The 25,115-nt window shown below is 42.2% G+C and overlaps 2 protein-coding genes across 2 annotated transcripts in view; one reads left to right on the forward strand and one right to left on the reverse strand.

The window, feature by feature from the left end:
- LOC128734974 (serine/threonine-protein phosphatase 4 regulatory subunit 1-like) overlaps nucleotides 1-14,735 on the forward strand; it is a 367,083-nt gene extending 352,348 nt beyond the window's left edge. Inside the window, exons 5-12 of the mRNA XM_053829397.1 lie at nucleotides 5,096-5,251; nucleotides 7,513-7,683; nucleotides 7,750-7,929; nucleotides 7,992-9,505; nucleotides 12,796-13,243; nucleotides 13,303-13,425; nucleotides 13,496-13,631; nucleotides 13,702-14,735. Coding sequence (XP_053685372.1) covers nucleotides 5,096-5,251; nucleotides 7,513-7,683; nucleotides 7,750-7,929; nucleotides 7,992-9,505; nucleotides 12,796-13,243; nucleotides 13,303-13,425; nucleotides 13,496-13,631; nucleotides 13,702-14,096 — 3,123 coding nt within the window. The 3' untranslated portion in view covers nucleotides 14,097-14,735. The remainder of the gene's footprint in view (nucleotides 1-5,095; nucleotides 5,252-7,512; nucleotides 7,684-7,749; nucleotides 7,930-7,991; nucleotides 9,506-12,795; nucleotides 13,244-13,302; nucleotides 13,426-13,495; nucleotides 13,632-13,701) is intronic.
- An 8,806-nt stretch (nucleotides 14,736-23,541) lies between these two features.
- Nucleotides 23,542-24,854, reverse strand: LOC128736643 (RING finger protein vilya). The gene is made up of 8 exons (XM_053831130.1): nucleotides 24,734-24,854; nucleotides 24,605-24,669; nucleotides 24,415-24,537; nucleotides 24,131-24,346; nucleotides 24,048-24,071; nucleotides 23,818-23,988; nucleotides 23,733-23,756; nucleotides 23,542-23,661 (listed from the first exon to the last, which is right to left on the reverse strand). The coding sequence occupies exons 1-8, from the start codon at nucleotides 24,852-24,854 to the stop codon at nucleotides 23,542-23,544; spliced, it is 864 nt and encodes a 287-aa protein (XP_053687105.1).
- Nucleotides 24,855-25,115: the final 261 nt, after the last annotated feature.

Consider the following 25,115-nt stretch of genomic DNA (forward strand, 5'->3'; position numbering starts at 1 on the left):
TCCGAAATTCACGTAAAAAATCCACGTAAATTCCGAAAATCGCGTAAAAAACCGCGTAAATTCCGAAATTCGCGTAAAAAACCGCGTAAATTCCGAAATTCGCGTAAAAATAGTCGCGTAAAAAGCGACTTCAGTGTACTTTCTTTTACCGTTACCTTCGTCGATTGCAAAAACTAACGTTATAAAAAATTACTTAAACTCCATTTGAAATTTTTTGAAATTAGACCTAAAAATGGACCTGAAATTAGACTTGAAATTGCATTGAAATTGGATTTAAAATTTTCCGTGACACTAAAATTAAATCAGACTTGAAAGTGGATGTGAGATTTAAAATTGGACATGAAATTGAACCTGCAGTTGGAATTTAAATTAGACTTAAATTTCAATATGAAATTTAATTTGATATTGGACTTGGAACTAGAGTTCAAATTTTACTTGAAATTTAGAATAAAGTAGACTTAAAATTGGATTTGAAATCAGACTTAAAATCCCATTAAGAATTTTTCGACAAAGCTTTTGCTTGCGTTATTTCAATGTCGGACGACAAAGTTTTGCTGGCATTGGACTGGAAATTGTAGTTGAAATTGAACTAAAAATTTTACTTGAAATAGGAATTAAACTAAACTTATAATTGGACTTAAAACAGGGCTTGCAATTGGACATGAAATTGGACTCAAAGCTGGGCAGAAAACTGGACACGAGACTGGCGTTGAAATCAACAGCGAAGCAGGGCTGTTTGGACTCAAAATTGGATTTGAAATTTTACTTCAAATCGGACATGGAATTGAACTTGAAATTGGACTTAAAACTGGAATTGAAATGCCAAATCAGACTTAAAATGTTACTTGAAATTGGACTTTAAATCGGACACGAAGTTTGACATGAAATTGAAGTTCAAACTGTAATTGAAATTGGATTTATTATTGAAGTTAAAACTTTATTTCAAATTACCAGACAGGAAATTGGAAATCAAATCGAAAAGGAAATATGGAGTTATTTGGTTAGTTTCAAAGCTAACTTTGAGTTAATCAAACCTCCCTTAGCACTTTTATTGCAGAATTATTCCTTAATTTCTCCTCGGGACCAATAGACCTTCATGTAGTGAGACCAGTACCCATAAAAAAATTTACATTAAATTTTGTAGTAGAAACAATGCGATTACAACAGTTTTGATTGTGGACATTGAAAGCAAAGCAAAGCCTAGGTGCTACGTTCCGTTATCGAAACTTGACCTTCTGTTTTTATACGACAGACTTCACAGCCAGCTGTTGAGTACAGGATAATTGCAGGGTTAGTTTCTACGATCCTATTGACTCTAATAGCCTCTCCCAGCCGAGATTCGAACATACGACGACTGGCTTATTAGGCCAGCGTCATACCTCGAAGCCAACTGGGAGGCTAGGTGGACATTGAAACTGATGGTAAATTGATTGTAAAGGTGTCCCAAATTCAAATTTTTTCATATTTTTGTTTCTTGTTTTATGCAATAGAATTAGCCGTATTTCATCACAATTTTACTGCCTTTTTTAGTTACATTTTGTTTTTTCGTTTAAAAAAATTACCATTACCATACCACGCGCTTTCACTGTAAATGAAAATTTTTGTTCGTGAAAAAATAGATTTTTTTATTGTTAAGATACTTCACAACCTGTCATTGTTATGGTAGAATCTCTTAAAACCATAAAAGTTATGGTGTGGACTACGATAAGTTTGATGGTTTGATTATCTTTTCTGACGATAAGTTTAATTGTTTTTACTGTATTTTGTATCCTACTGTTACAATAGTTTTTATCTTCGTGCTATGGTTATCTTTTTCCGGGTAGCTAGAAGACTTGGCCAGGCCGTGAAATAATCTGCTACAAGAAGCTTAAATACTAATTGTAGCGAAACACTTCTCTTCTCTCCGGACAAAAAGGCCTTCACATCAGTAAGGTAACTAGCAAGAGACGGAAAAGCCCGAGAAGTAGTTTTAAATTAGTCTTGGTCCGCAAACAACAGTCGGTTTCGCTGATTGCTCGCTACCTCAATCCTGCAAATCCGTACCTTCGCTGCACAGTAGTCTAAAAGGGCAAAAAGTAAAATTTTTCTCTTACCGTCTTTTACTTTGATTTTAGCATTTCGGGTCTTCAGCAGCTTTATTCGTATAAATACCCCCCATAATGTGAAACTGTCAAAAATTAGTCATGGCTTACTATGATAAAAATAAAAACATAATTTTTATGTTAGTTATGTTAGAGACATGGTTTCTTCAGCAAAGTTGTAGAAAATGTAAAAACCAGCAAATTTGCTGAAGAAATAACATTTCTATCTCTAACCGGTGCAGAACTGTAGAGCATTCTCTTGGAAAGTTCTTAGTTTTTCTTAGAAAGAAATTAGTTTTTCATATTTAACTTTTGTTGATTGCATTTTACAAAAATACGTTGTTCTAGAAAATTATCGAAGCACTTAAAGTACACGTTTTTGCAGGGGACTGCAGATCTCTATATGTTCTTGTAAAGTACAACCAAGAAAAGCTGTGCATAACAAACAAGAACATCCAAAATAAATGCTCTGTATCTCTACACCCTACTGAGACAGAAATATCATTTCTTCAGCAAATTTGTTTGCCTTTATGTTTTCTACAATTTTGCCGAAGAAATTAGGACTGTGTTTTCCAACACAAAAAACTTATTTCTTTATTTTTATCATAGCAAACCACAAGTAACTTTGGACAGTTTCAGATTATGGTGGGTATTCCTACGAACAAAAGTTCCAAAGACACAGACATTGATAAAATAAAAGTGAAAGACGGCAGGAAAAAAGTTCCACTTTTGACCCTTTTGGACCATTGTGGGGGGACTACAGTCGCGCGCGTAACCCCATCCTTACTTGAAATTTATTTGAAATCGGACCTAAAATTAAACTTGAAATTTTGCTGGAAATTGGACTTGAAATCGCTGTTCAAAATAGACTTAAAATTTTACTTGAAATTGGAATTAAATTAAAATAATAATTGAACTTGCCATTGAACATAAAACTGGACACGAAATTGACCAGAAAACTGAACACGAAACTGGCGTAGAAATCAGCAACAAAATTGGGCTATTTAGACTTAAAATATTAAACTTGAAATTTTACTTAAGACGAGACAAGGAATTGAACTTAAAATTGTACATAAAACTGATCATGGAATTGGAGACTTAAAATTTCACTTGAAAATAAAATTAAGTCAGACTTGAAAGTGGATTTGAAATCATACTCAAAATTGAACAAGAGAACTTAACATTGGACTCGAAATCAGAATTTAAAATGGATTTGAAATGTGAGTGAAATTAGACTTGAAATTTAACTTTAAGTCAAATGAAATTGGACTTAAAATTGGAGGTAAAGTTTTAATTACGCCATTCAATTGGTTCTTTGTGCAATCTTACTGGTTTGGCCAATCACGGAGTGCAACTATGGGTATTGTACCTCAGCTAAGCTCGACATTGGTATTGTGCATGGAATTGTGCTTTAAACCGGACACGAAATTAGACTTTAAATTCAAATTTTACTTGAAATCGAATCGATTGTATTGGCATACAATCAAGTTTGGGTCCATTTAGACTTGAAGCTCTACTTCAAATTTCAGGTCTGAACTGGAAATTGAACTTAATTTGGACTTCAAATTATACTTCACCTTGGACTAGAAATTAAGCTAGAAACTGGACGGACCTAAAATTGGAATTGAGGCTGGATCTAGTTTTACGCAATCAATTAACCGGCCTGTAAAATAAATAATCCGGAGTTCCGGGCTACATCTGCGGGCAATATTTTATGTTACTGTTTTACATTAAATTTAAAAAAAATGGGACACGTGCCAAGCGCACCGCGCAGGCTTGTTTTTGCTCATCTCAACTCTGAAGAGACGGAGAAATCTGCTTCTCACAACGACCAAGTGCTTTCGTTTTCTGTTCAACTGTTTGCTCTGCCTCCGAATGGTGCTTGGATACTGTTTTCTCTTGCAACCACTCACCTTGTGCATTCGGGGGCAGAAAATTCGGTTGCAGAGGATATCATTGCAAAAGGAAAAATTCTCCACGCTTTTCGGAGAAGTTAACTCCCGACCTAGAGAGAGCAGATCATTTCATCTTCTACGCTTCGCCAGTAAAATGCTGAGAATTGACATTCCACAGCACGGCTTGTTCCGATTAATCGGTTTAGCGAAGATGTTTATCCATATGTCTATCGGATCGGTAGCACCTATGATTTTTTCTTTGAGTTCGTCATCATTTCCGTCCAATGGAATGTGCTGCACCGTGTTGTCGTCGGGAGTTCAGTAAATGCTGAATTCTCTACAAATGCGTTTCGTAGCCCATTTTCCTTGGGTTTTGTCAGGGGCTTCAACGTTTGGTTTAACACCTCCCATACCATCCATTCCCAGACTCCGCCAAAGTGTGGTGATAAAAACGGTCACTTATATTCTCTCTGTTGATTTTCAAGCAAATCAAAAGTCGTCCGCCAGCTCTAAGTGTACCTGTACGGCACGTGTTGCCTTATAGAAGAATAATGCTTCTGAGCGTTTTTCCACATAAATAATCCATCATTATGGTGTGGGTGATGGCATTGTTCTATAGCTAAACAGTAAACCCATTCTGGGTGATTCCTGGTTTAGCATTTTTGTTACTACAAATTTAGCTTCCGTCCCTTACCTCGTTTCACTGTTGATCTAAACCTTATCATTCAGAAGTTGATCCAGAAATCGCAAATTGGTAATTGTTGATTTTTCTTTCGCGGTGTCAAAAGAGTTTGGGGAAATGCTTGATAACTATATCCATGACAGGGTGTTTCACCTGTTACTAAGCTAAGTGCTGTAACAAAAAAATGATTATAAATTGTACCACGATCCATGCATCATTCTAAGAAACTGTTGAGTATTCATCAAAAACAAAAAGCGGAAAGTAAAACGTAACTAATATCAGTTTGGCTTTCCCGTTCTATTCCGCTTTCCTTCAGGTTTACTGATACGTAATTAATCCCGGCAATTTCATCTATAATTCCAGCATCAATCATTTTCTCGTCACTAATACAACCTTCTTTTTTTTTCTCTTCCCCAATTTTTTTTTGTTTCGCGCAGGTTCGCTGCGGTGCCTTCGAAACGCTCAGCTACCTGATCGAGAAGGGCTTCCTGGACAAGGCCACCACGGAGGAAACGGTCTGCCCGGTGGTGGAAAAGCTCAGCCGCAAACCGCTGGACACGTTCGACGAGGAACTGTACGCGATCTTCATACACGTAGGTTTTTTTTCTCCTTTTTTTTCTGCTTGCTACCCTTTACACAGCTAGTGTAGTGAATCCGGCCGGCCGACCGCTGCTGGCTGGTGTCCGTAGAGGGAGACAGACGCAGAGCGAACGGTTGTTGGTTGGTAGTTTGTTCTTTGGGGCACAAAATGAGGCAGCATAGTAATGAAGTTGTAACGAGGTTATATAATATCGATTCGTCTTTTGCTATACGACGTGTCGTCGACGATGACGATGCGACGAGTCCTGGGGCAGCAAGCAAGCAAGTGTGGTGATGATGGCAGCGCGCATAAAAGGAACAGCAACATCCTTCCGGTTCGGGCTGTAGAGAGAGGACCGACCGACCGTATTGTAGTGGCTTGAAAGTAATAGCGTTCTGTTTTCATTGTGTGTGTATGTGTGTTTGTTAGTCGTAAATGTGCATAATGTAAGAGGAATTATGTTACTCTAGTGATGATGGCTCACTAAGGCCAACTGGGGGAGGCCCCGGGTTTCCCCGGGATGGTGCTGCTGGTGCGGGCATTAGAGGACTGCTTGCCGACATACTGTTTCATCACGATCTATAGTGATGATAAAGATGAATGACATGCGATCCGCTGGGAGAATATCAACACAGGGGCGAAGACAACAAAAAAAACAGCAAATGTTAGGTGGATGCTGTTTGGCGAGGAATATGATTTCATATTATTTTATAACTAAAGTTGGCCCGCTGCAGCACTGATAGCATGATGATGATGACGATGCTGGAGCCGATGCAGGCAGCCGGAGTGTGGTGTGTTTTAGTAGCTACCGTGTAGAACTCCTTTGATGGAGCTTTGGTTGTGGCGTGTTGGGCGTTGGGCAGCAGCGCCGTGTTAGCACTATGGTGTGATGTTGGATAGTTTGATAGGCAGCTTTCTCCCGTCCATTGCCGGTATTTGGCGGCAAGAAAGACATGGGTAGTGAGATAGTTTTACCCTGATGCACTGGGATCTCACTACCTTGTCTTTCATGTTGATGAATACATAATTTTACGGAGGCGAACGGAGAGAGAAACTGTTGCTGCTGCTGCTGATGCTGCCGGTTTAGTAGACTGAGTGACGCGCAACGGAAGTCCGACTTTCGGTGTGCAGTTTTAATGGCATGTGCGTAGAATTGATGTACGTTTGACACTTCTAAAGTTCATAACAACTGTAATAAAAATGACGCGTTCGACGCAACTAAAGAGTGAATTGTGTTGGCATCAAATTTGGTTGTTTTAGTTCAACCGTGTTTTAAATTGCTATCACAGCCAGCTTTGATGAGCAACACATCACTCAATCACACAAAATCTTGCAGAACATCTCGTGATTCGTGACGTAATTCACCCGCCCGACACACAGTGCACAGAAGACCACACCGCATCCGCTCTCGATAGTGATCCTCCCGTGAAGGATCTTCACGGGGAGAGTCCGGATGCTTGACTGAGGTCATCAATTGGCTGTGGCTATGTGCTTTTTGTTGCGTTTCGCTTCGTCTTAGAAACGTCCCCATCATATCACAGCCATTTTGATGAGCTCAGTCGGGTGGTAAATATCATCATTAGTTGAGAATAGTAGAACAACAAAAGCGCATAAAAAGTGAAAGAAAAAACCGACTGAATGTCCTGTGTTCGCCTCGTAAAAATGGTTGTGCTGTGTGCGGTTTTAATTTTCATATCACAGCCATTTTGACGAGTTCGAATCCGGATACTGTCTCTGTCTAGGATAGGATGTGACGAACCATCATCGAAATCAGTGCGTTAAGCTATTCTGCGAGGAAGCTGTGTCTCCTCTCAAAGTGGCTGTGAAATGCGTTCATATTTTAGTTCATATCACAGCCAGCTTTGAAGAGCGATACGGTTTCCGTGATCATCGCTAAAAACCGAAGCTAGCACCTAAGTGAATTCATGTGCTTTATTTTTTGTGTTAATTGAGTGATTCCCAATATCGGAGTGTATTCCAACCTCACAAAGTGGCTGTGAAATGGTGCTTTGGCAATTTTGCAATTCCATATCACAGCCAGCTTTGATGAGCTGGACTATCACTCACTAGGCAACGAGGGGCTGAAAAAGTGTTTGTTGCTATCATCCATTCCAGCTGTCATCGAAAAGTTCAACCAACTATCGCCAAAAATGTGCTGCCCGAAATTTCAACCCTTTTATCAATTTAAAACTTTGAAACTTATGCGAACAATACAATGATTCGAGCATCGTTTTTTTTTTTGTTTTGTTTTGCTTTAATGGCCGACCCAAACAGCTGATGGTAAAGATTGTCCCGATCGTGGGTTATGCCAAAACGTACGAACTGGTGTACGAGCGGTTCCTCGAGCTGTGTCGCTGCAAGGAGCATTTCGTCCGACGAGAGTGTGCCACTGCCTTTCCGGTAATGTGCGAAGTGCTCGGCGATGAGCTGTTCGAAAAGAGTATGGTAAGCCAGACAAACTGGACGGCGCTTTGGGTTCGAAATTCTCTCAAAAAAAAACCAACATTTCAGTTGCCAATTTTCATGAAACTGTGCGACGATGAGATATGGACCGTGCGCAAAGCTTGCGCCGAAGTACTACCGATCGTTGCTTTGCTCTGCACGCTGGATAAACGTCGCAAGGTGCTGGTTCCGGCGATGAAAAAGTTTATGTTTGATCCCAGTCAGTGGGTCATCGTAGCAGCTTTAAAGGTAAGTTCGTCTGCGAAAAAAATCATCAAATCAATCCGCTTCAAATCGCTTGTTTCCCTCAGAATTTAGGCCAATTCCTGACAACTTTCACCCAACTGCGAGTGCTTGGGCTCGCCTACAACAGTAACCTAGAGCTAATGGTGACGAATGCCGCCGATCATCAGAGCTTCCAGCAGTTGGACATGCGTCGCGTTACCTACGGAAACCAGCCGTCAGCGGATGTGCTGCTGAAAAACTTCGAGTGCTACGAGAAGCGCTTTCGGGACTCCATTCAGCGCTACGCTTTGCTGTCGCTGGTCAAATCTAACGAGGAGCCTTGGAAAGCCCGCGGCGACGAAATGATCAACGTCGAAGTGTACTTGTACTCGATAGTGTACGCCGTCCGTTCTTCCGATATGCTATCCACTGGGTCCAATTCGGACGATGGAGGTATTTCGAAAATTTCCGACTTTTCCTACAAGTACTACGTGAGGAAGTCGCTGTCGTCCAGCTCGCTTTGTGGTCCTCCGCCGGTTCAGCTGCACCGTGGTGGGAGAAATTACGACGAAAAGAATCCTTTAAATCGCTTTCTACGCTACTGCTGGCCGCTGAAGAACAATTTCTCCGATGCATTTGCCAAACAAGGTAGCACCGGAAACGGTCGTGACAGCGAGTCCGATGACTATCTCGGGGGTTGGGCTCCGGACGAGGACAGCTACTCGATGCTAGCCATGCAGATAAAAATTAATTTAGGTGGCAGCGACGACGGTGATGGAGGAGGAACCGCTAGGTTTGACGAACCAAATAGCACCATTAATAGTAACGCTAACAATAACCAACGTGTGCCTGAAACGGAGGAGAAAAAACCGGAGAAAAGAGCTTCCGAGCAGAATTTACACTTCGGCGAACACCCATCCGAGGACGAGTCCGTTGATCAAAGCTTTAATTCGCACCAATTTTGGTACATCAGTCCGGAACTGCCACTCGATCTCGACTTTATCGATGCGGATACGCTCGGCAAAGACGGTGATAGCAATAAGAATTCCGATATCAGCAATAACAATGCAATCAGTGCCTCCATGCCGATTGCTTCCTCTACCTTCGTGGCTCCCATTGCCAAAACTGAATTGGAGTGCCAGGAGGATAATAAAAATAATAATTCCAAAGTGGCCTCGGAAGCGCAAGAGACGAGTACCATGTCCACAACGGACGAAGTCACACCCGAAAACGATCCTGCCAACGATAGCGATTCGTCCTACGGTAGCATTAATAATTCAGAGTCTGAAAAACCGGACACCGACGTCGAACGTTACTGTTCCGATCTGAAACAGCAGCAGCAACAGCAGCATCAGCACCAAAAGTTCAGCGCCGGAAGTGTCGGATCGTTCCATCAACATTTGGATGCCGTCAGTGTCGGTATAGGTGCTCTTGCCATTGGCAAGGAAAGTGACCGTCTCAAGGATTTAATCAAGTGGCAAAACGAAGAGGTGGAATGGAACCTGCTGGAAGATTTTGTCCACATGAAGAACATTAACAAGGAGCTCTGCTACGATTGTGCATTTAATTTTCCCGCTATCGTGCTGACTTTTGGCGAAAAGTAAGTAGAAATTTTAGCTAGAATTGTATCTCGTAAAGATTAGTTTTCACTATTATTCTATTTCCACGCAAAATTCCAATTGAAAAATCTTTCAATTTTTCGTTCTTACAAAAAACTAGGTACCAAAAATTAATTTTTAGTCAAGTAAATGTTTCCTAGAACATGACATCAATATGTTCCACCCTTTTGCATTCTACGGTCTTCGTCATTAAAAAACAATTACGGTTGTACTCGTAGATCAAATACAAATATTGTGAATACATTCTCTTGAAGGTTTTCATAGACGAAACCTCACATTTTCACGTCTAGGTAACTACTACAGAAAGGACAGTCCGAATCATCTCCATCCTTGCAACCGAAACATAGATCTCCAATCTATGTAATCCAATCATGCTTTCTGCTGAAATCTTTGGCTGGATTACCATTTTTATCCTCCTTGATGCGAAAACCCCATGTCGTCTTGATCGGCAAAATAGACGCCAGACATCGTTTTGCTTCAGTTCCATTCATCGAAGCGGTCAAAAATCTCGTAAAAACCCTCGCAAAGAGGGCATTCAAGCTGTTTGCGAGGGTCTATCACAAGCGTCTGCGTAAGGAATCCTGCGCTCCCGTTCGTTATGCCTCGTGGTTGCTGTATCAAGGTTTGAATCAAATTCTTATTATAAAGGGTTGCGATTTGAATGCCTCTCTCTTCATAGAATCGCTTCGGCTCTTTGAAACCACATTTGCGACCTTGGTCAACTCATTGACACAGTGTGGCCCAGCGCCGCTGCCGTCATTGCTACGTAGCGTCAAAGCTTCTCGAAAACTTCAAACTTCTTCTGTGAATTCTGTGAAATTCTGTAATTCGCCTTCTACACGACTGATCACCGACCTTATTTACACGAAAAGCTGTCAACCAACTTTTACATATTCTCCCTGTTCCAGTTACACACTACCGGCAATTACCCAAATAACGTGTAAATAACACACATTAGATATTCCAGGCAAATCCTCCAGTAAGGTATAAATGTCAGAATGCCACATCCTCCCCCTGCGTAAAATGAACAATTCAATATATGTTATTCTAGGTCAATTATAGATTATTTTTACATTCTTGGTGCAGTCATCAAATTATTCTTGTTTGCTATATTGAATTCTTTAACTCTTATACATAGCCTGTAAAGAAATCGCTCTCCATTTTGTAATGTGATTAACTAAAATAGAAAATACTACTTGTCCTAAAATTTTTGTTAGGACACCCATAATCGTCCCAGTATCTGCCATATCTTGTCATTGGTATATTGATATTGTTCGTCTATGAATCTCATGTAATATGTTCCTGAAATCAATGGTCATGATAAATCTCCTATTTAATGTTTTGATATTTTCAAAACATTGGCCTCATAGGATTCATATCTGTTGCTCAAATTTCATACCTGTTAGCCTTGGGATTTTCTCGACTCAACTCTAACAAACGCTAACAAACGCCGACTTCCGTTAATAATACGTCTTTTAATCTCACGGCTGGTATTGTTGTCCTCTGTTGCCAGTGAGTTGGCCGGTACTGCCAACAGAGGCCGGTACTGCGTGGGCCACGGTACTACCCAAGTGAGCCCTGTCGCGCTCGGTCCCGCCCGCCAGCATATACTTCGTTGTAGACGTATTTATCTTCAATCCAATCTTCTCTGCTTCGCGTTTTAGTCCATCCACGTCGTCAGCAAAGCAGATAAATTAACTGGATTTATTGAAAATCGTGCCCCGCATTATAACACCTTCAAGCGCAATGTTCAATAGCAGGTAGGAGAGACCATCTCCTTGTCGAAGTTCCCTGCGAGATTCGAATAGGTCCGACAATCCGCCCGAGATTCTCACACAGCACTGGATCCCATCCATCGTAGCCATGATAAGTCTAGTAAGCTTACCCGGAAAGCCGTTTTCGTCCAAAATTTTCCATAGCTCTTGTCGGTTTACGCTATCATATGCGGCTTTGAAATCGATGAACAGGTGGTGCGTGGGGACTCGGAATTCGCGGCACTTCTGGAGGACCTGCCGCGGGGTGGAGATTTGGTCCGTTGGAACTTCCCACAAATCTATTGGCTATTGACGATAGTCGATGAAAGATGACTTGGGACAGCACTTTGTAGGCGGCATTCAGGATAGTGATCGGTCGGTAGTTCTCACAATCCAGCTTATCACCTTTCTTGTAGATAGGGCAGATAACTCCGTCTTTCCACTCCTCCGGTAGTCGTTCCGTATCCCAAATCTTGACAATCAGTTGATGCAGACAGCCGGCCAACTTGTCCGGGCCCATTTCAATAAGTTCCGCTCCAATGCCATCCTTTCCCGCTGCTTTGTTGTTCTTCATAACCGCACGGTCGTCAGTCAAGATATCTCCATCTTTATCTCTGCACATTTTTGCCCTCGGCACGAAGCTTTTACGAGATCCGTTGAGTCTCTGACAGAACTTCCTTGTGTCGTGAAAGCGGTACAGCTGTACGAGTTCTTCGTACTCATTCTCTTCTTGGTGGCCCTTCTTTTCCTTGAAGAGTCGGGTTTGCTGCCTCCGCTTCTGCTTGTATCGCTCCACAATCTGACGGGTGGCTCTACGCAGCATTTGTACCCGCGCTGCGTTCTTCTCAGCCAATATCTGCTGGCATTCTTCGTCAAACCATTCGTTACGTCGATTCGGTGCTACACGGCCTAGGACGTTCTCCGCTACGCTGTTAATGGCTGTTTTCACGGCATTCCAACAGACCTCAAGAGGGGCTTCATCCAGCGCACCCTCTTCCGGCAGCGCGGTTTCGAGAGATAACGCGTAGTTTTCGGCGACCTCCGGTTGCTTCAGTCGCGCTAGATTATACCGTGCCGGGCGCCAGTATTGTATGTTGTTTAAAACAGATAGTTTTTGACGTATTCTTACTATCACTAGGTAGTGATCCGAATCAATGTTAGCGCCCGGATAGGTTCTGCCGACCATCTATCAGAACGTGGTCGATTTGTGATTCTGTTTGGTTGGGTGATCTCCAGGTGTACCGTTGGTAGAGGTTATGCTGGAAGAAGGTACTACGTATGGCCATGTTCTTGGAGGCGGAGAAGTCGACAAGTCTTAGGCCGTTAGGAGGTTATCTAACAAGCTTTGAATTTTTTAGCATTGAAAATCTTAACTTTGCCAAAGTAGGCCAAGAATTTGGCCATTTTCATTTGACACGCGTTCGTATTCTCATATTTTCCTAAAACAGCAATAAATTGTAGGTTCTGTTTTTTAGAAAACTTGTCATTTTAAATGCATATCATCCTTGTTTTTTCAGGTTTTGGCCCATTTTGAGCAGCCACTTTTTCGCGCTGTGCAACGACATTCAGAACACGGTCCGCCGGACGATGGCTGCCTCCATCAGTAAGGTCGCACTGATTATTGGTCGCGAACACGCGACCCGTGACTTGGTGGCTCCGTACACGGAATTCCTGATGGATTCGGACGAGATTAAAATCGAGGTGGTCAATACGTTGGCCGAATTTTTGAAGGTTATCGATGGAAGTGAACACGAAACGCTGATGGATCAGCTAAGCCTTTGTCTGAAGCCACCGCTGAACATGATGAACTGGCGTTTCCGCGAGGCAATCGCCCGCCAGCTGATTGAGCTGGTGAAGATCCACACGAAGATTCGTAAGGAAAATTGTTTGCTGTACCTGACGGGACTGGCGATGCGCCTGATGATGGATAAGTACGATTTTGTGCGGAAAGCAGGAGTGGATGCGGTGAGTTTCGTATGTTCTTACTAACAGAGGGGTTTACTAACCGTTACTTTGGTTTACAGTTCGTTGAGTGTACAACAGAGTTCCAGAAAAATGGTGCGGTTTTCAAATTTTTTACCGAACACTTTGCCAACAACGTGTTCTGGCGTCGTCGACAGACCTATATTATTACGGCAGGCAAAATGGTAAAAACTTAATCATTCAAATTCCGCAGCCAGAACTCTTACTAAATGTTCCGTTCTAATTTTCCAACAGTTGGAGACTGGTAACATCGAGGTCGAAACCTTCCGAAAATATGTGCTCAATAATGTGCTAGCCCTTGTGAATGATGCCGTTCCCAATGTCAGAATACAACTAGGCAAGTGCCTAAAAGACATCATCCTGCCACACGGTAAGTACCAACCGGGGTTTGTTTCCTATTATTCTAGGTCAATTATAACAATCGTCCTATACCATTGCAGCAAGCTTTTCGCCGACCTGTCCGGATGCCGATGCCATCGAGCAGGTGCTAGCCAAGCTGCGCTCCGATCCGGACCGGGACGTTCGTGGCCACATCGATGGGTACCAAAATACGGAGGAAGATGATTGCGTGGCGGTTGGTGCTCCGGAAATGATTGCCATTACCGATTCCAACTCGAGTTCGTCGACTTCTTCCACCTCATCGCTGTCGTCTCCTCCACCGCCACCACATGCCGTCGATTTATCGGCGGCTGCGGCAGCGGCAGCGACGGCAAGCCCAGAGGAACGTCAGCATCAGCACCACCAGCAACTGCAACCACAGCAGCTGGAGTTTCCAGTCCTGAGCAACGATACTTGGTACTTCGATATTAACCAGCAGCAGGAGTATGAGTTTTAATGAATGGCATCGCTCACAATATTACACACACACCTACTAGGAACGAAAGAACAAAATCTGTCAACCACCTGAAATTATTAGCTCTTAGTTCACAGTTTTAGTTCCCTGCTATTCAATTCAATTTAAATTTGCATTACCCAGCGCTCAATTGTATAGAACAAAAAAAACCTGTCTGGGTAATTGTCTTTTAATTCGATTCAAAAGTGTTAAGAAAAGTATTTCTTCTTTATTTTTTTAATTTTGTGTGTAGCTCAATTAAGCCGATCCAATGTTTTTTTTACTCTGAAAGTACAATTTTAAAGCGTGAGCGTGTTTTCTGATACATACTAAAAGCTTATTACATCAGACTGTTTAGATTTTATTTGCTCTAACATAACACCATAGCATGGCATCCGGTCATGACAAACCGAGAGAGAGATATCGGGTTGTAGGGGTAGAGCAATCTGTTTAGAAATGTCTAGAATGTTGAGTTCTTATGTTCGAAATAAACTATCGACAACAACTATTAGTAGCAGTATGATGGTATCAACTGTTAGGTTCACACAAAACAAAAGTAAACAAACAAACAAACAAACAAAAATCAAGCGATGCAATTCAAAAGACTTTACCTAGGCAATGTGAAAGCTAAATGAATATATATTGTAGTTAATCGAAATGATGCCAAGTGTGCGTTCGTGGTGTGAAATAGACAATTGAAAGAAGGCAATTTATGGAGGATTTGAGGAGTCAGTTTTTTAGGTTTACTCGGAAGGAGTAATTTCTAGGATGAGAATTTAAAATTACTCAGGCTAAGAAAATTAAGTACTAAATTCATGCGCTCTGAAACGAAAACAAAAACACATCTGAAACAGCATCTAGCACCTGAAACAGCATCGAAGATTGAGAGAGTATGGCTTTTATTGCCAAATTGAGCAGCACAGGGTACAGTGATAAACCTAGACTATACGGAAAACGAAAAAAACCGTAATCTAACTCAACAATATTGCACGAAAAGGCGCGATTGCCGATATATTATCGAAACGTACGTGGTTCTACCAACCGAATTGGTGGTGTTTTTGAGGGGATTGATTCACAACAGCTTCTTGGAAGTGATAATACAGTTATTGGTACAATTCTGGATGAGAAAACAATTCCTAGCAAGAGAGAAGCTTTCGGTGTTGTGTCTTCCGATACACGAAGTTCCAAGTATTGACTATCGACGGTAACGCGTTTTATTGGCCTTTACCACCGGTGCCTTGAATTCTCTTCCTCGTGGAGTAGTGGCGTCATATGTTTACTGGTTTTGTTTGTTTCTAGCTTAGCCGTTCTGGGTCGCGCTCGCTCAATGCTGTTTTTCGCTTTTCTCCGCTCGTCGATCCGGCGAGGATTCTCTAGTCGGCTGACGTCCTGACGACACCCTACTTTCTCCTCCCGTCGTTGGACAATATAACTCCACTTTCTGCTGATGCAGATGTTATCAATTTTGTTTGGTGTCCAGCCATCGCGGGTTTATGAGGAAAGAGCAATCCCCCAAGGACCATGTTGTTATTGCCACAAAACTCTGTATTAAATAGCTCCTCGTATCCACTCATCTCTCATGACGGCCCGTGACGCAGTCAATGTCCACATTTTAAGCCAAACTTGGTGTTGAAGTCGCCCAAGTAAATTTGAATGTCCCGCTTCGGGATTTGCTTACCTACACACTGTTCAGCTGACTGAAGAAACCTTTTTCTCCCGCTGACTGGCAGCATCTGTTGGCGCATAGCACCGGATTGCAGTATGGTTTTCCAACTCGTGTTCTAAATCTTGTCATGATTAATCTTTAATTTATCGGTTCCGATCTTATCAAGATTATTGATTATTGCAATTATTGCTCTAATTGGAAGGTGCAAGTACCAGTTCTGGAAGTGAAATCACTGGAATTTCGTACGCCCGATCAAGTCTGCCCGCCTTAGATAGTTGATCAGAAGAACGAATTGGTTATCATGGAAGTTCCGCACCATCTTCCTCTGATCGTCTGCATAGAAGATAAACTCCTTCAGGACTTCAATGAATGTCCAGATGCTATCTCATATAATTTCCGTAAAGCTGTTCAACAAAGCATCAATGATTTGTTGTCTAGTATTGACTGGGCAAACTAGATCCCGACGACGTCGAAGCCGCTGCGCAGACCTTCACTCATGTCCTGATATATTGATCGACATGTACCGAAAAGTAGTCTCCGCAGTACATCTCATCCCTCTTGGCACACGAATGAGCTACGCAGTCTGAAGTCATACAAAAGAGCAGCATTAAGACGATTCACGAAATTTCGTACGCTTTCACTAAAACTCCACTGTACGAGGATAAACAATCTATATATTTAATATATATTTAATATACACAATATTAAACGAAGATTGAAGCATCACCCGAAGTCTTTCTGGAATTACGTAAACGAGTAGCGCAAAGAGTCCGGGCTCTCATCATTAATGGAATACAACGGGGAAATTGCTGCCACTCCTCAGGATACATGCCGTTTCTTTTCCAAGAAGTTTGCAAGTGTTTTCACCAATCAGGTATTGAGCGCGAACCGTGTTGCCGTAGCAGCCAACAACGTTCCAATATATGGTCAAACGCTGGGTTCCATCGACATCAATGTCGAGATGATTTCGAAGGCTGCGACCATGCTCAAGTTGTCCTTCAATCCTGGACCCGATGGAGTACCTTCCGTATTCCTGAAGAGACATATAGACTGCTTGCTGACACCGTTGCTTCGTTTATTGCAAATGTCCATTTCCAGTGGGATTTTCCTGTCGTGTTGGAAATTTGCATATATTTTCCCTGTACACAATCGTTGAGCGCAGTCTCGAAACTATTCGAGCTGGGGGTCATGGAACCTCTGCTTTCCCACTGTAAGCAATATCTAAGTGTTGATCAACATGGCTTCACGTTCCAGCGCTCTACCACTACTAATCTGCTGTGTCTTACATTATTAACGGAGGGTATGGACTACCCGAGTAAAATGTAAACAAAACACACTTCAGACAATTCCTCTAATATGGTTTATACCAAGATGCCTCACCCTCCCCCTGCATAAAATGAGTACACCGTAACAAATGGTTTTCCAACTGAACCTCAATATGCTTTGGCCATGAGCTTTTCCTGGCTCAATTTTAAGATGCATTCAAGTTTACAACAACTTCGCCAGCCGAATCAAATTCGCACATGCATTCGGAATTATACCCAAATGGCCAATGTATTGTGCTACAGAGCTCAAACAGATGTTTTGTACTCCGACCTGTCGGCAGCCTTTGACAAGATTAACCACGCCATCACAATTGCAAAACTACATAGACTGGGTGTTAACAATAACCTTTTGCAATGGTTTCTCTCGTATCTCATCGATCGACAGCTGGTGGTTGCCGTTGGAGATTGTCGATCCGATAGCTATGCAGCCTCATCAGGTATATCTCAAGGAAGCCATCTAGGTCCTCTGATTTTTCTGCTTTATTTCAACGACGTTAATTTAGTCATTAAGGGCCCACGACTTTCGTATGCAGATAATCTTAAAATGTACATTCGGATCCGCTCGGCTGACGACTGTCACTTTCTTTAAAATCAACTCTAGGGCTTTGCCACTTGGTGCGACGAGAACTGTATGATAGTGAACTCGGAGAAGTGCTCAGCAATCACATTTTCCCGTAAGAATGATCCGATCCTGTTTCGTTATACGCTCGAGGGCACAGTAATTGAACGGGTTTCGCATATTAAAGACTTGGGTGTTATCTTAGATTCGCAGTCATATCTCGTATGTTGTCGCTAAAGCCTCAAGGTCCTTAGGCTTTATCTTTAGGATCGCGATAAATTTTTCTGACATATACTGCCTCAAATCGCTATACTGTTCGCTGGTGCGGTTAGTTCTGGAATACTGTTCGTCTGTTTGGAATCCTAACTACAACAACAACGCTGAAAGAATCGAGTCCGTTCAGCGTCGATTTCTTAGAGTCGCTTTGCGAAAATTGCCATAGAGAAACCCGTCCCGTCTTCCTAGCTATGAAAGCCGCTGTCAACTGATCGATCTAGAACCTCCCCGTGTTCGTCGGGCTAGCTCCAGAGCACTGTTTATCGCAGATAGCTTACAAGGGAGAATTGACTGCCCCGCGCTGTTGGGACAGATTAACATAAATGTTCAACCACGAGCGTTGCGGAACAATGCAATGTTGAGATAGCCACCTCGTCGCACTAACTACAGTATGAACGGCGCTATCGGCGGTCTGCAGCGGGCCTTTAATCAAGTATCGTCGTTATTCGACTTTCATCTGCCACGACGGATACTACAGGGCAGATTCACTCGCTTTTTTCGGGAGAGGTAAACCTCGAAGAAAATACAGTTATTTTAAGATCTGTTTGTATACGTTGGATAGAATTTTATTCACTTAATTCGACTTGACTATCTTTGTGTTAACCTGACAATCATTGGGGCCAAATTGAGCCCGTTGATTAATAATAATAATAAATAAATGAAATAGAAGTTTGCAGCGAAAACTTTTCTTTAGGAAGAGCTTTGGAAAACAGTCAAACATGTGAAGAATCCAGATGGAACTTTCGAAGCTATGGACGAACAGGAGAACCTGAAAGCGAAGCTGAAATTATTCTGCTGCTGAATGCGGAATCATCTCAAGAAATGTACAGTACAATCGTACCTGTACGAACCTGCGTCGATTGTGCATAGTCACAATCGTGACCAGCCTACTCAGGCAAAAGATCCAAAATGTCCAGAAAATGTCACCGCTAAGGCCACATCGCAAGGGATTGTAAGGAGACGAGGAAAGGTAAAGAATACGCAACTTCGGTTGTCGTATGCTAACAGGAAAGGGGGCACAGTGGCTCCCGCCTACATTAAGATGGCGATAGAGTGGGATAAGGACCTTAAGTTAACAGCCTACTGTACCGGAACACAAAAAAGTTAACGAAAATGAAAGAAGAAATCTCTCTGGATTATTGGCAACGACTTTTAGCATGAAAACACGAAATCTGAATATGGAATATACTGACCCTTGCCCAACAGGACAAGCTAGCTCAACTTGCAAGCGAACCTAGCCGTCTGAAGCTTGAAATCCTGGGGCTGAGCGAGGTCCGCTGGCCGGGTACTGGCGAACACAGGACATCATCCGGGCAAGTCTTGCTCTATTCTGGCATACGAGGTGAAAATGCTTCTCGAGAAAGAGGAGTTGGATTCCTACTGAGCCCAGGGGCACATGCGGCTCTGATGAAGTGGGAACCGATAAATGAGCGAATAATTGTTGCCAGATTCAGAACACGCGTTAGGAACCTTACAGCAATCCAGTGCTATGCGCCAACAGATGCTGCCGATCTGCAGGAGAAAGAGAGTTTTTACAGCCAGGTGAACAGCGTGGTTGAGAAAATCCCGAAGGGGGACATCCAATTTCACATGGGCGAGTTCAACGCGAAGATTGGTTCAAACAACGCGGACCTTGAACGCGTCATGGGACGCCATGGGGAGCTGTTTACAGAATTTTATGGTAATAACATATCCAATGAGGAACTCCATCGTCGGTGTCATCAACGGCCGATAGCCACAGAAATTCGTGAACGTACGTGGAAGTGGATCGAAGACACCTTGAGGAGGAAAGGAGCGAACGAGGTTTGCAGAGAAGCACTCGACTGGAATCCACAAGGACAGCGTAGAAGAGGCAGACCCAGAGGCTCATGGCGATGCAGCCTAGCACACGACATCCGGGCTGTAGACGAGAACCTGTCCTGGCGACAGGTAAAAGCCATGGCGGATAACCGTCAGCAGTGGAGATCTCTGATTTCATCCCTAAGTAAGTATTTAATCAACACGTCCATTCCATTCAACGCGGCTTCATCACTTCATCAGTCACACGTGTTTCATCGTCTAGTACGGATAATTCATCGGTATTTTGGCTGCTGTCGATCGTAGAACTAATTTCACCACACAATAATTCATCACCATCGAACGAATTTAGAACTCGCTCCGCGATTTCGTCGCCTGTGAGCAATTCACACCCAGCGCTTTCCTCATCAACTCGCTCAGACTCCTGTATTCTTTCCGAGATTGCTCTTATTCTTCCTCTTAATATTGCTAGCGGAAGATCATCTTCGTCACTCTGCTCTGCTCAGAAGATTCCACGATTTTCTGATAGAATCTTCACGGACCAGTTCCCATGCTTGTGCAATCCAGAAAAGCGCATCCCTAATGTTAATTGTTTTAACACATTCATGAAAATCTCCATTTCTTCTCTGGATTTCCCTCATCATTATGTTACGGTATAGCGTGCCTTTATCATCTGTATGATATTTTGATCCATAGGCTGTATAACGGCCGTAGTGTTGGGAGGTAAGAACTTTGTAAAAATTGCCCCATAGCTTGATTTGAGCTGTTCGACATCAAAGTGAGCGGAACAATTATCAAGTACTAGTACAACCGTAGGAGGCAGACCAGACTCTTTCTAAAACGCTTGGACTAACGGTACGAATTGCTCAAAGAACCAATTTTCAAACAGCTACCTGGACATCCATGCGTTTTTTGATGGCTTGAGCTCTTTCAGGTACTTAAGCGGTCTTGGATTTTTATGCTTTCCGATAAGCATCAATGGCAGCTTTAAAGATCCATCCATATTGCTGTTTAAACACAAATTTTAGCTGAAAACCACGAAGCTTTTTTTTTGGAAATCATGTTCTGGATTGTCGCTTCTTTATATCCGTTTAGTTTTGCTATTTCGAGAATGTGTGCTAGTTCTTTTTGTTTTCCTAGTTTACTTAACGGTAATGTTTCCATCCTATATGTATCATGTGATGGAAAGCTGCCATTTTGTGTTGGTGGAAGTGGTAAGATGAGCTAGGTATAACTCGTTTGGTGTTTGTTGGTTTTCTATAAATTTCCATTTCTGTTTCTGTGCCTTCAATTTGTCTTATTATGATATCCAAAAAACGGAAGTTTTCCGTCTTTTTCTATTTCATATGTGAAGTGTTCCTGTGTACCATTCATGGCTGCTAGAATGGTTTCCAGCTCTTCTTTTTTGATGATACTAAACATGTCGTCGACGTAGCGCCACCATCTTGTTGGGAGTACCTGGTTTTGTTCCAGCTTGTTTTCAAGGTTAGCCGTGAATAGTTCGCACAGAAACGGTGATATAGGATTGCCCATCGGTGCACCTTTCAGTTGTTTGTAATAACTATCCCTGAATGTAAAGTAATTCTCCTCCATACACAAACGTGTCAGCTTCAAATATCCTCCCACCTTTTTTCTCCATGCGTTATCCTCATGCTGTTTCAATAGCCAGTCTTCCAAGAGGCTTATCGATTCTTTCACGGGGACGCTTGGAAATAAGGCTGTAACATCGAAAGAGACCATTATGTCGTCTTCTGCTAGTTCTCCCGATGTTTTAGGTACTCGACGAATTCTCGTGTGCTACTGACAGAACGGCTCGGGAACTTTATAGGCATTCCTTGAAACTCGGTTACCAACCACTTGGCAATCTTTACCGTGGGTGATCCGTTTGCCGTGATTATTTCCCGCATTTCCATTCCTGGTTTGTGTATTTTGGGTTGTCCTTTTATTCTGGGTAATGTAGGGTTTGAAGTCCGTAATTTTCTGATATCATCTCCTAGTGCCTGTTGGCATTCTTTAATTGTACGTTTAACTCGCTTAACTATTTCGGATAGTGGGTCCGTTCTTTGTTATCTATTTGGGCCGTTGTTAATTTTTTCTAACATCTGGTGATCGTAGTCCTCCTTCTTCATTACAACCACTTTGTTACCTTTGTCTGCCTTCACGTAGTATACTGGTTTTTCTTTCAGTTCCTTGACGATGCGGACTTCAGGGTTCCTCTTCTTTTGATGATGATTCTCCTTAATGACCTCGGCGACCCAGGCCTTCCATCGCTTCATACAGCGCGATTAGTAACAATTACACTGTACGGAACATCCATGTTAGGCCGGAGGCACGTCATCCAGTATGACCGGTGACCGGTCCAGTTCAGTTTATGATCCAGATTAATATCCAGATGTTTAACTTCATTGCTGAAGCTTAGTCTGATTCCATTCAGTGTAGGGGGAGAAAGAGTATGTCTCCTCCGTTTAGTAAATGATATCACGACTGTTTTGGAGGGGTTTATATTAAGCCCCTCTCGTAGACACCATGAAATAGTGGAGTTTGAAGCTCCTTGAATAGGACTGAACAGCACTGCGTGGTACCACCATCGGTCGTTGTCTGGCTATTAAGCATCTACCTGCTCAACTTGTTGTCCCGCTACTGTGAAGTTGGTGGCATTGTCAGTGTTCACGCTCTCGGAGAGGTCATCTATGCGAGCAAGATAATGTCATCGATTAGATCGAGGCCATTTAGTTGCTCCATCGTTAGAGGTTTCCAAGGCAATCCTCGATTTGGCCTACTGTCAATTGCTCCAACTAATATCTCATCCATAACAATGAGAAACAGAATCGGTGATAAAATGCAGCCTTGTCTCACGCCAGTAGTAGCACAAGACGCCGTTGTGCGAAACCTTGCACGAGGACGCCTCGTACTAAGCCTTGATAGGATGGACTAGCTTATTTGGAGTTATTCTACGCCTAAGTGCGCCCCAGATGTTTTCGTGGTTAAGGCGGACGAACGCCTTTTCGAAGTCAATGAACACCAGCAGAAGAGTCCTGGAGTGCGTTGATCTTCTCCAATATAATGCGGAGCGTATTGTAAAGTATTAATTGCAGCACTCGAAAAATTCAGCACTATTTTGGTGTGAGTTTGAGAACTATTGGACTTCAGGTCGTTTAATAACCCTAAAATACCATTTAATACCAAAATAATATTAAGCCTAACGTCCCAGTTTCTCTTTTGAACGCCCAAAAGCTAAGAGGACATCCCCTTTACTTTAGTCTACCCGACATCAATTTAATCAATTCCGTCGGAATACCATGTTTAAGCAGCAATCTGCCACAAAACACTCCGTTTCATTGAATCGCATACCGCCTTGAAATCCTCAAACAGATGATAAGTCTGTAGGTTTTACTCTCGGAATTTTTTCAGGATTTGTCACAAAGTAGACAATTGATTCGTCGTTGAGCGACCCTCTCGAAAACCAGTTTGGTATTCGCATACGTTCTTTTTTTGTTGTTTGTGGAACTTTGTGGAAGTTAGTTGTGGAAGTTTGATAAAGTACTTCATTATAATTGATATTTGATTACTTGAAATGTCTCTCTGTTCAGTAAAACTGAAGTTACTGATAGAGAACAAACAGTATTTGCATAATATTAATTCCCGAAATCAAGGACAAATACAAAATGTCACTTTCAGTGACGTACAATACAATGAGTTCAACATCCAAACAAATTAACAATTATAACAAAAAAATGGAGTATCAGTAAACAAAACTCCATAAAGAAAAATTCCCTCAACCACACCGGCTGACTGTCAAGAACCCATCCTGCTCATTAGACGCCACTAGCGATCAAGTGCCATTCCATGGAGCAGCTCGCTGATATTACAAGTTGAATTACCACCACTGGATGGTGTGGTTCCAAAATTTGCCGATCTGTTAGAACCGGATGACATTGAAGCACCCTAATAAAAATAAGATCAGAAAAATGATCTAATTTTAGCGGTACAGTAATAATCGCTGTCACAAAGCATACCTTCATGTTCAGGAATGAGTCTCGCTAAAACAAAAAGAAAAATCGTTGTAAAATAATGTCAAAAACTCAGGTTATAATCTTGAACCTGAAATCCGGTGCTCGATCGACTGGAGTGACCATCGGAAAAGACCACTGAGTGTCTCGGGTGCTGTTGTCGGTCCATCTGTTCCCTGGATCTCGGAAAAGCAAATTGATCCATTTTACGCTGATCACCGCTGCCCTCCGATCTGTGAGATCCTGATGATGTTGATGCACCCTGGGTTGAAGAAAGGGGGTTAGGCTTCAGTGCATACAATTTATTCAACTCTTTTTTACCTTCATATTAAGAAAAGAATCGCGCTAGAATGAAACAAATTGGCAAAATTAGGTAATTTTTGACGTATTAGTTCGAAACTTACGTTGCTAGCCTTCGATCCACCGCTGCTCATTGGACTATCGAAAAACTGCGGTGAGGCCTTGGAGCTTCTCTCGCTTTGCGCACAAAACTCCGGGGAAGATTGTTGATCCATTAGATTTTTCCGGTAGTTGCGAAGCTTTTGGTACTTCTGCTGACATTCGGCTATCTTTTGCTTGAAACGTTGCTCAACTTGGTTGAGTTTTGCCGTTTTCTCTTCCTTTGAATAACAGTAAAAACGATTAACGGCTATAAATATTTATTGAGGGCATACGAACGAAAACTTACGGCTGCAATTATCTGATTGATTAGATGTTGCTTTTGTTTGTACTGAAAATTCATGGTATTTATGGCCGATTCCAGCACTGTAGCCGGTGAGGGATTAAACATATTTTTTATCTTACTATCCATCTAAAAGCGAAAGAAAAACGACGTTGTGGAAAAAAAATGACAGTAAAGTTTTATTTTTTCCACTTACCGAATTACAGATTTCGGCAAAACGAATCCCTTGTCTTTGACAAACGGGGCACATAGTTCCACGGTCTGAAAATGAACATAATTGAAGAGTACTGGATGGAGAATACTGCTACTCATATACAGTACTTACTGCTGTTAATTGTACACTTTTTACAAATTACATGTAAACAACTTGTCGTGTAAAATTTTCGATCTTTTCGTGACAGTAGATAATAGCACAGATTGCAATGAATCCACTGTACTGACGCCATCAGGATTGTAGTTTTTCAAACCTATTTACCGTTTTTAACGAACGGATTCACTGCCACGTGGTTTCCGCGTAAACAATTTTTTGGCTGAGGGCTCTGTGGCAACTGTGTTATAAAACTAGTTGGCTATAAATTTGCTATAACAGTACCCTGACCTGCGCGGTGGGAAATAGAGGAAACAGACGAAGCATCTTCTTTTGTATTCAGGCAGGGCGATCATCTTGGCCTTGCTAGAAGTCACTAAAGTGTTATAACTAAAGTTAT

The sequence above is a fragment of the Sabethes cyaneus genome, chromosome 2, assembly GCF_943734655.1.
Source record: "Sabethes cyaneus chromosome 2, idSabCyanKW18_F2, whole genome shotgun sequence".
Lineage (NCBI taxonomy): Eukaryota > Metazoa > Arthropoda > Insecta > Diptera > Culicidae > Sabethes > Sabethes cyaneus.

What these genes read in the sequence shown, in the direction of transcription:
- LOC128736643 (XM_053831130.1), bottom strand. Translation starts at nt 24,854, where the DNA reads ATGGCGTCAGTACAGTGGATTCATTGCAATCTGTGCTATTATCTACTG. An exon ending in AAAGTGTACAATTAACAGCA is followed by an intron (nt 24,670 to 24,733) that starts GTAAGTACTGTA and finishes GTTCATTTTCAG; the next exon opens with ACCGTGGAACTATGTGCCCC. An exon ending in TTGCCGAAATCTGTAATTCG is followed by an intron (nt 24,538 to 24,604) that starts GTAAGTGGAAAA and finishes TTTCGCTTTTAG; the next exon opens with ATGGATAGTAAGATAAAAAA.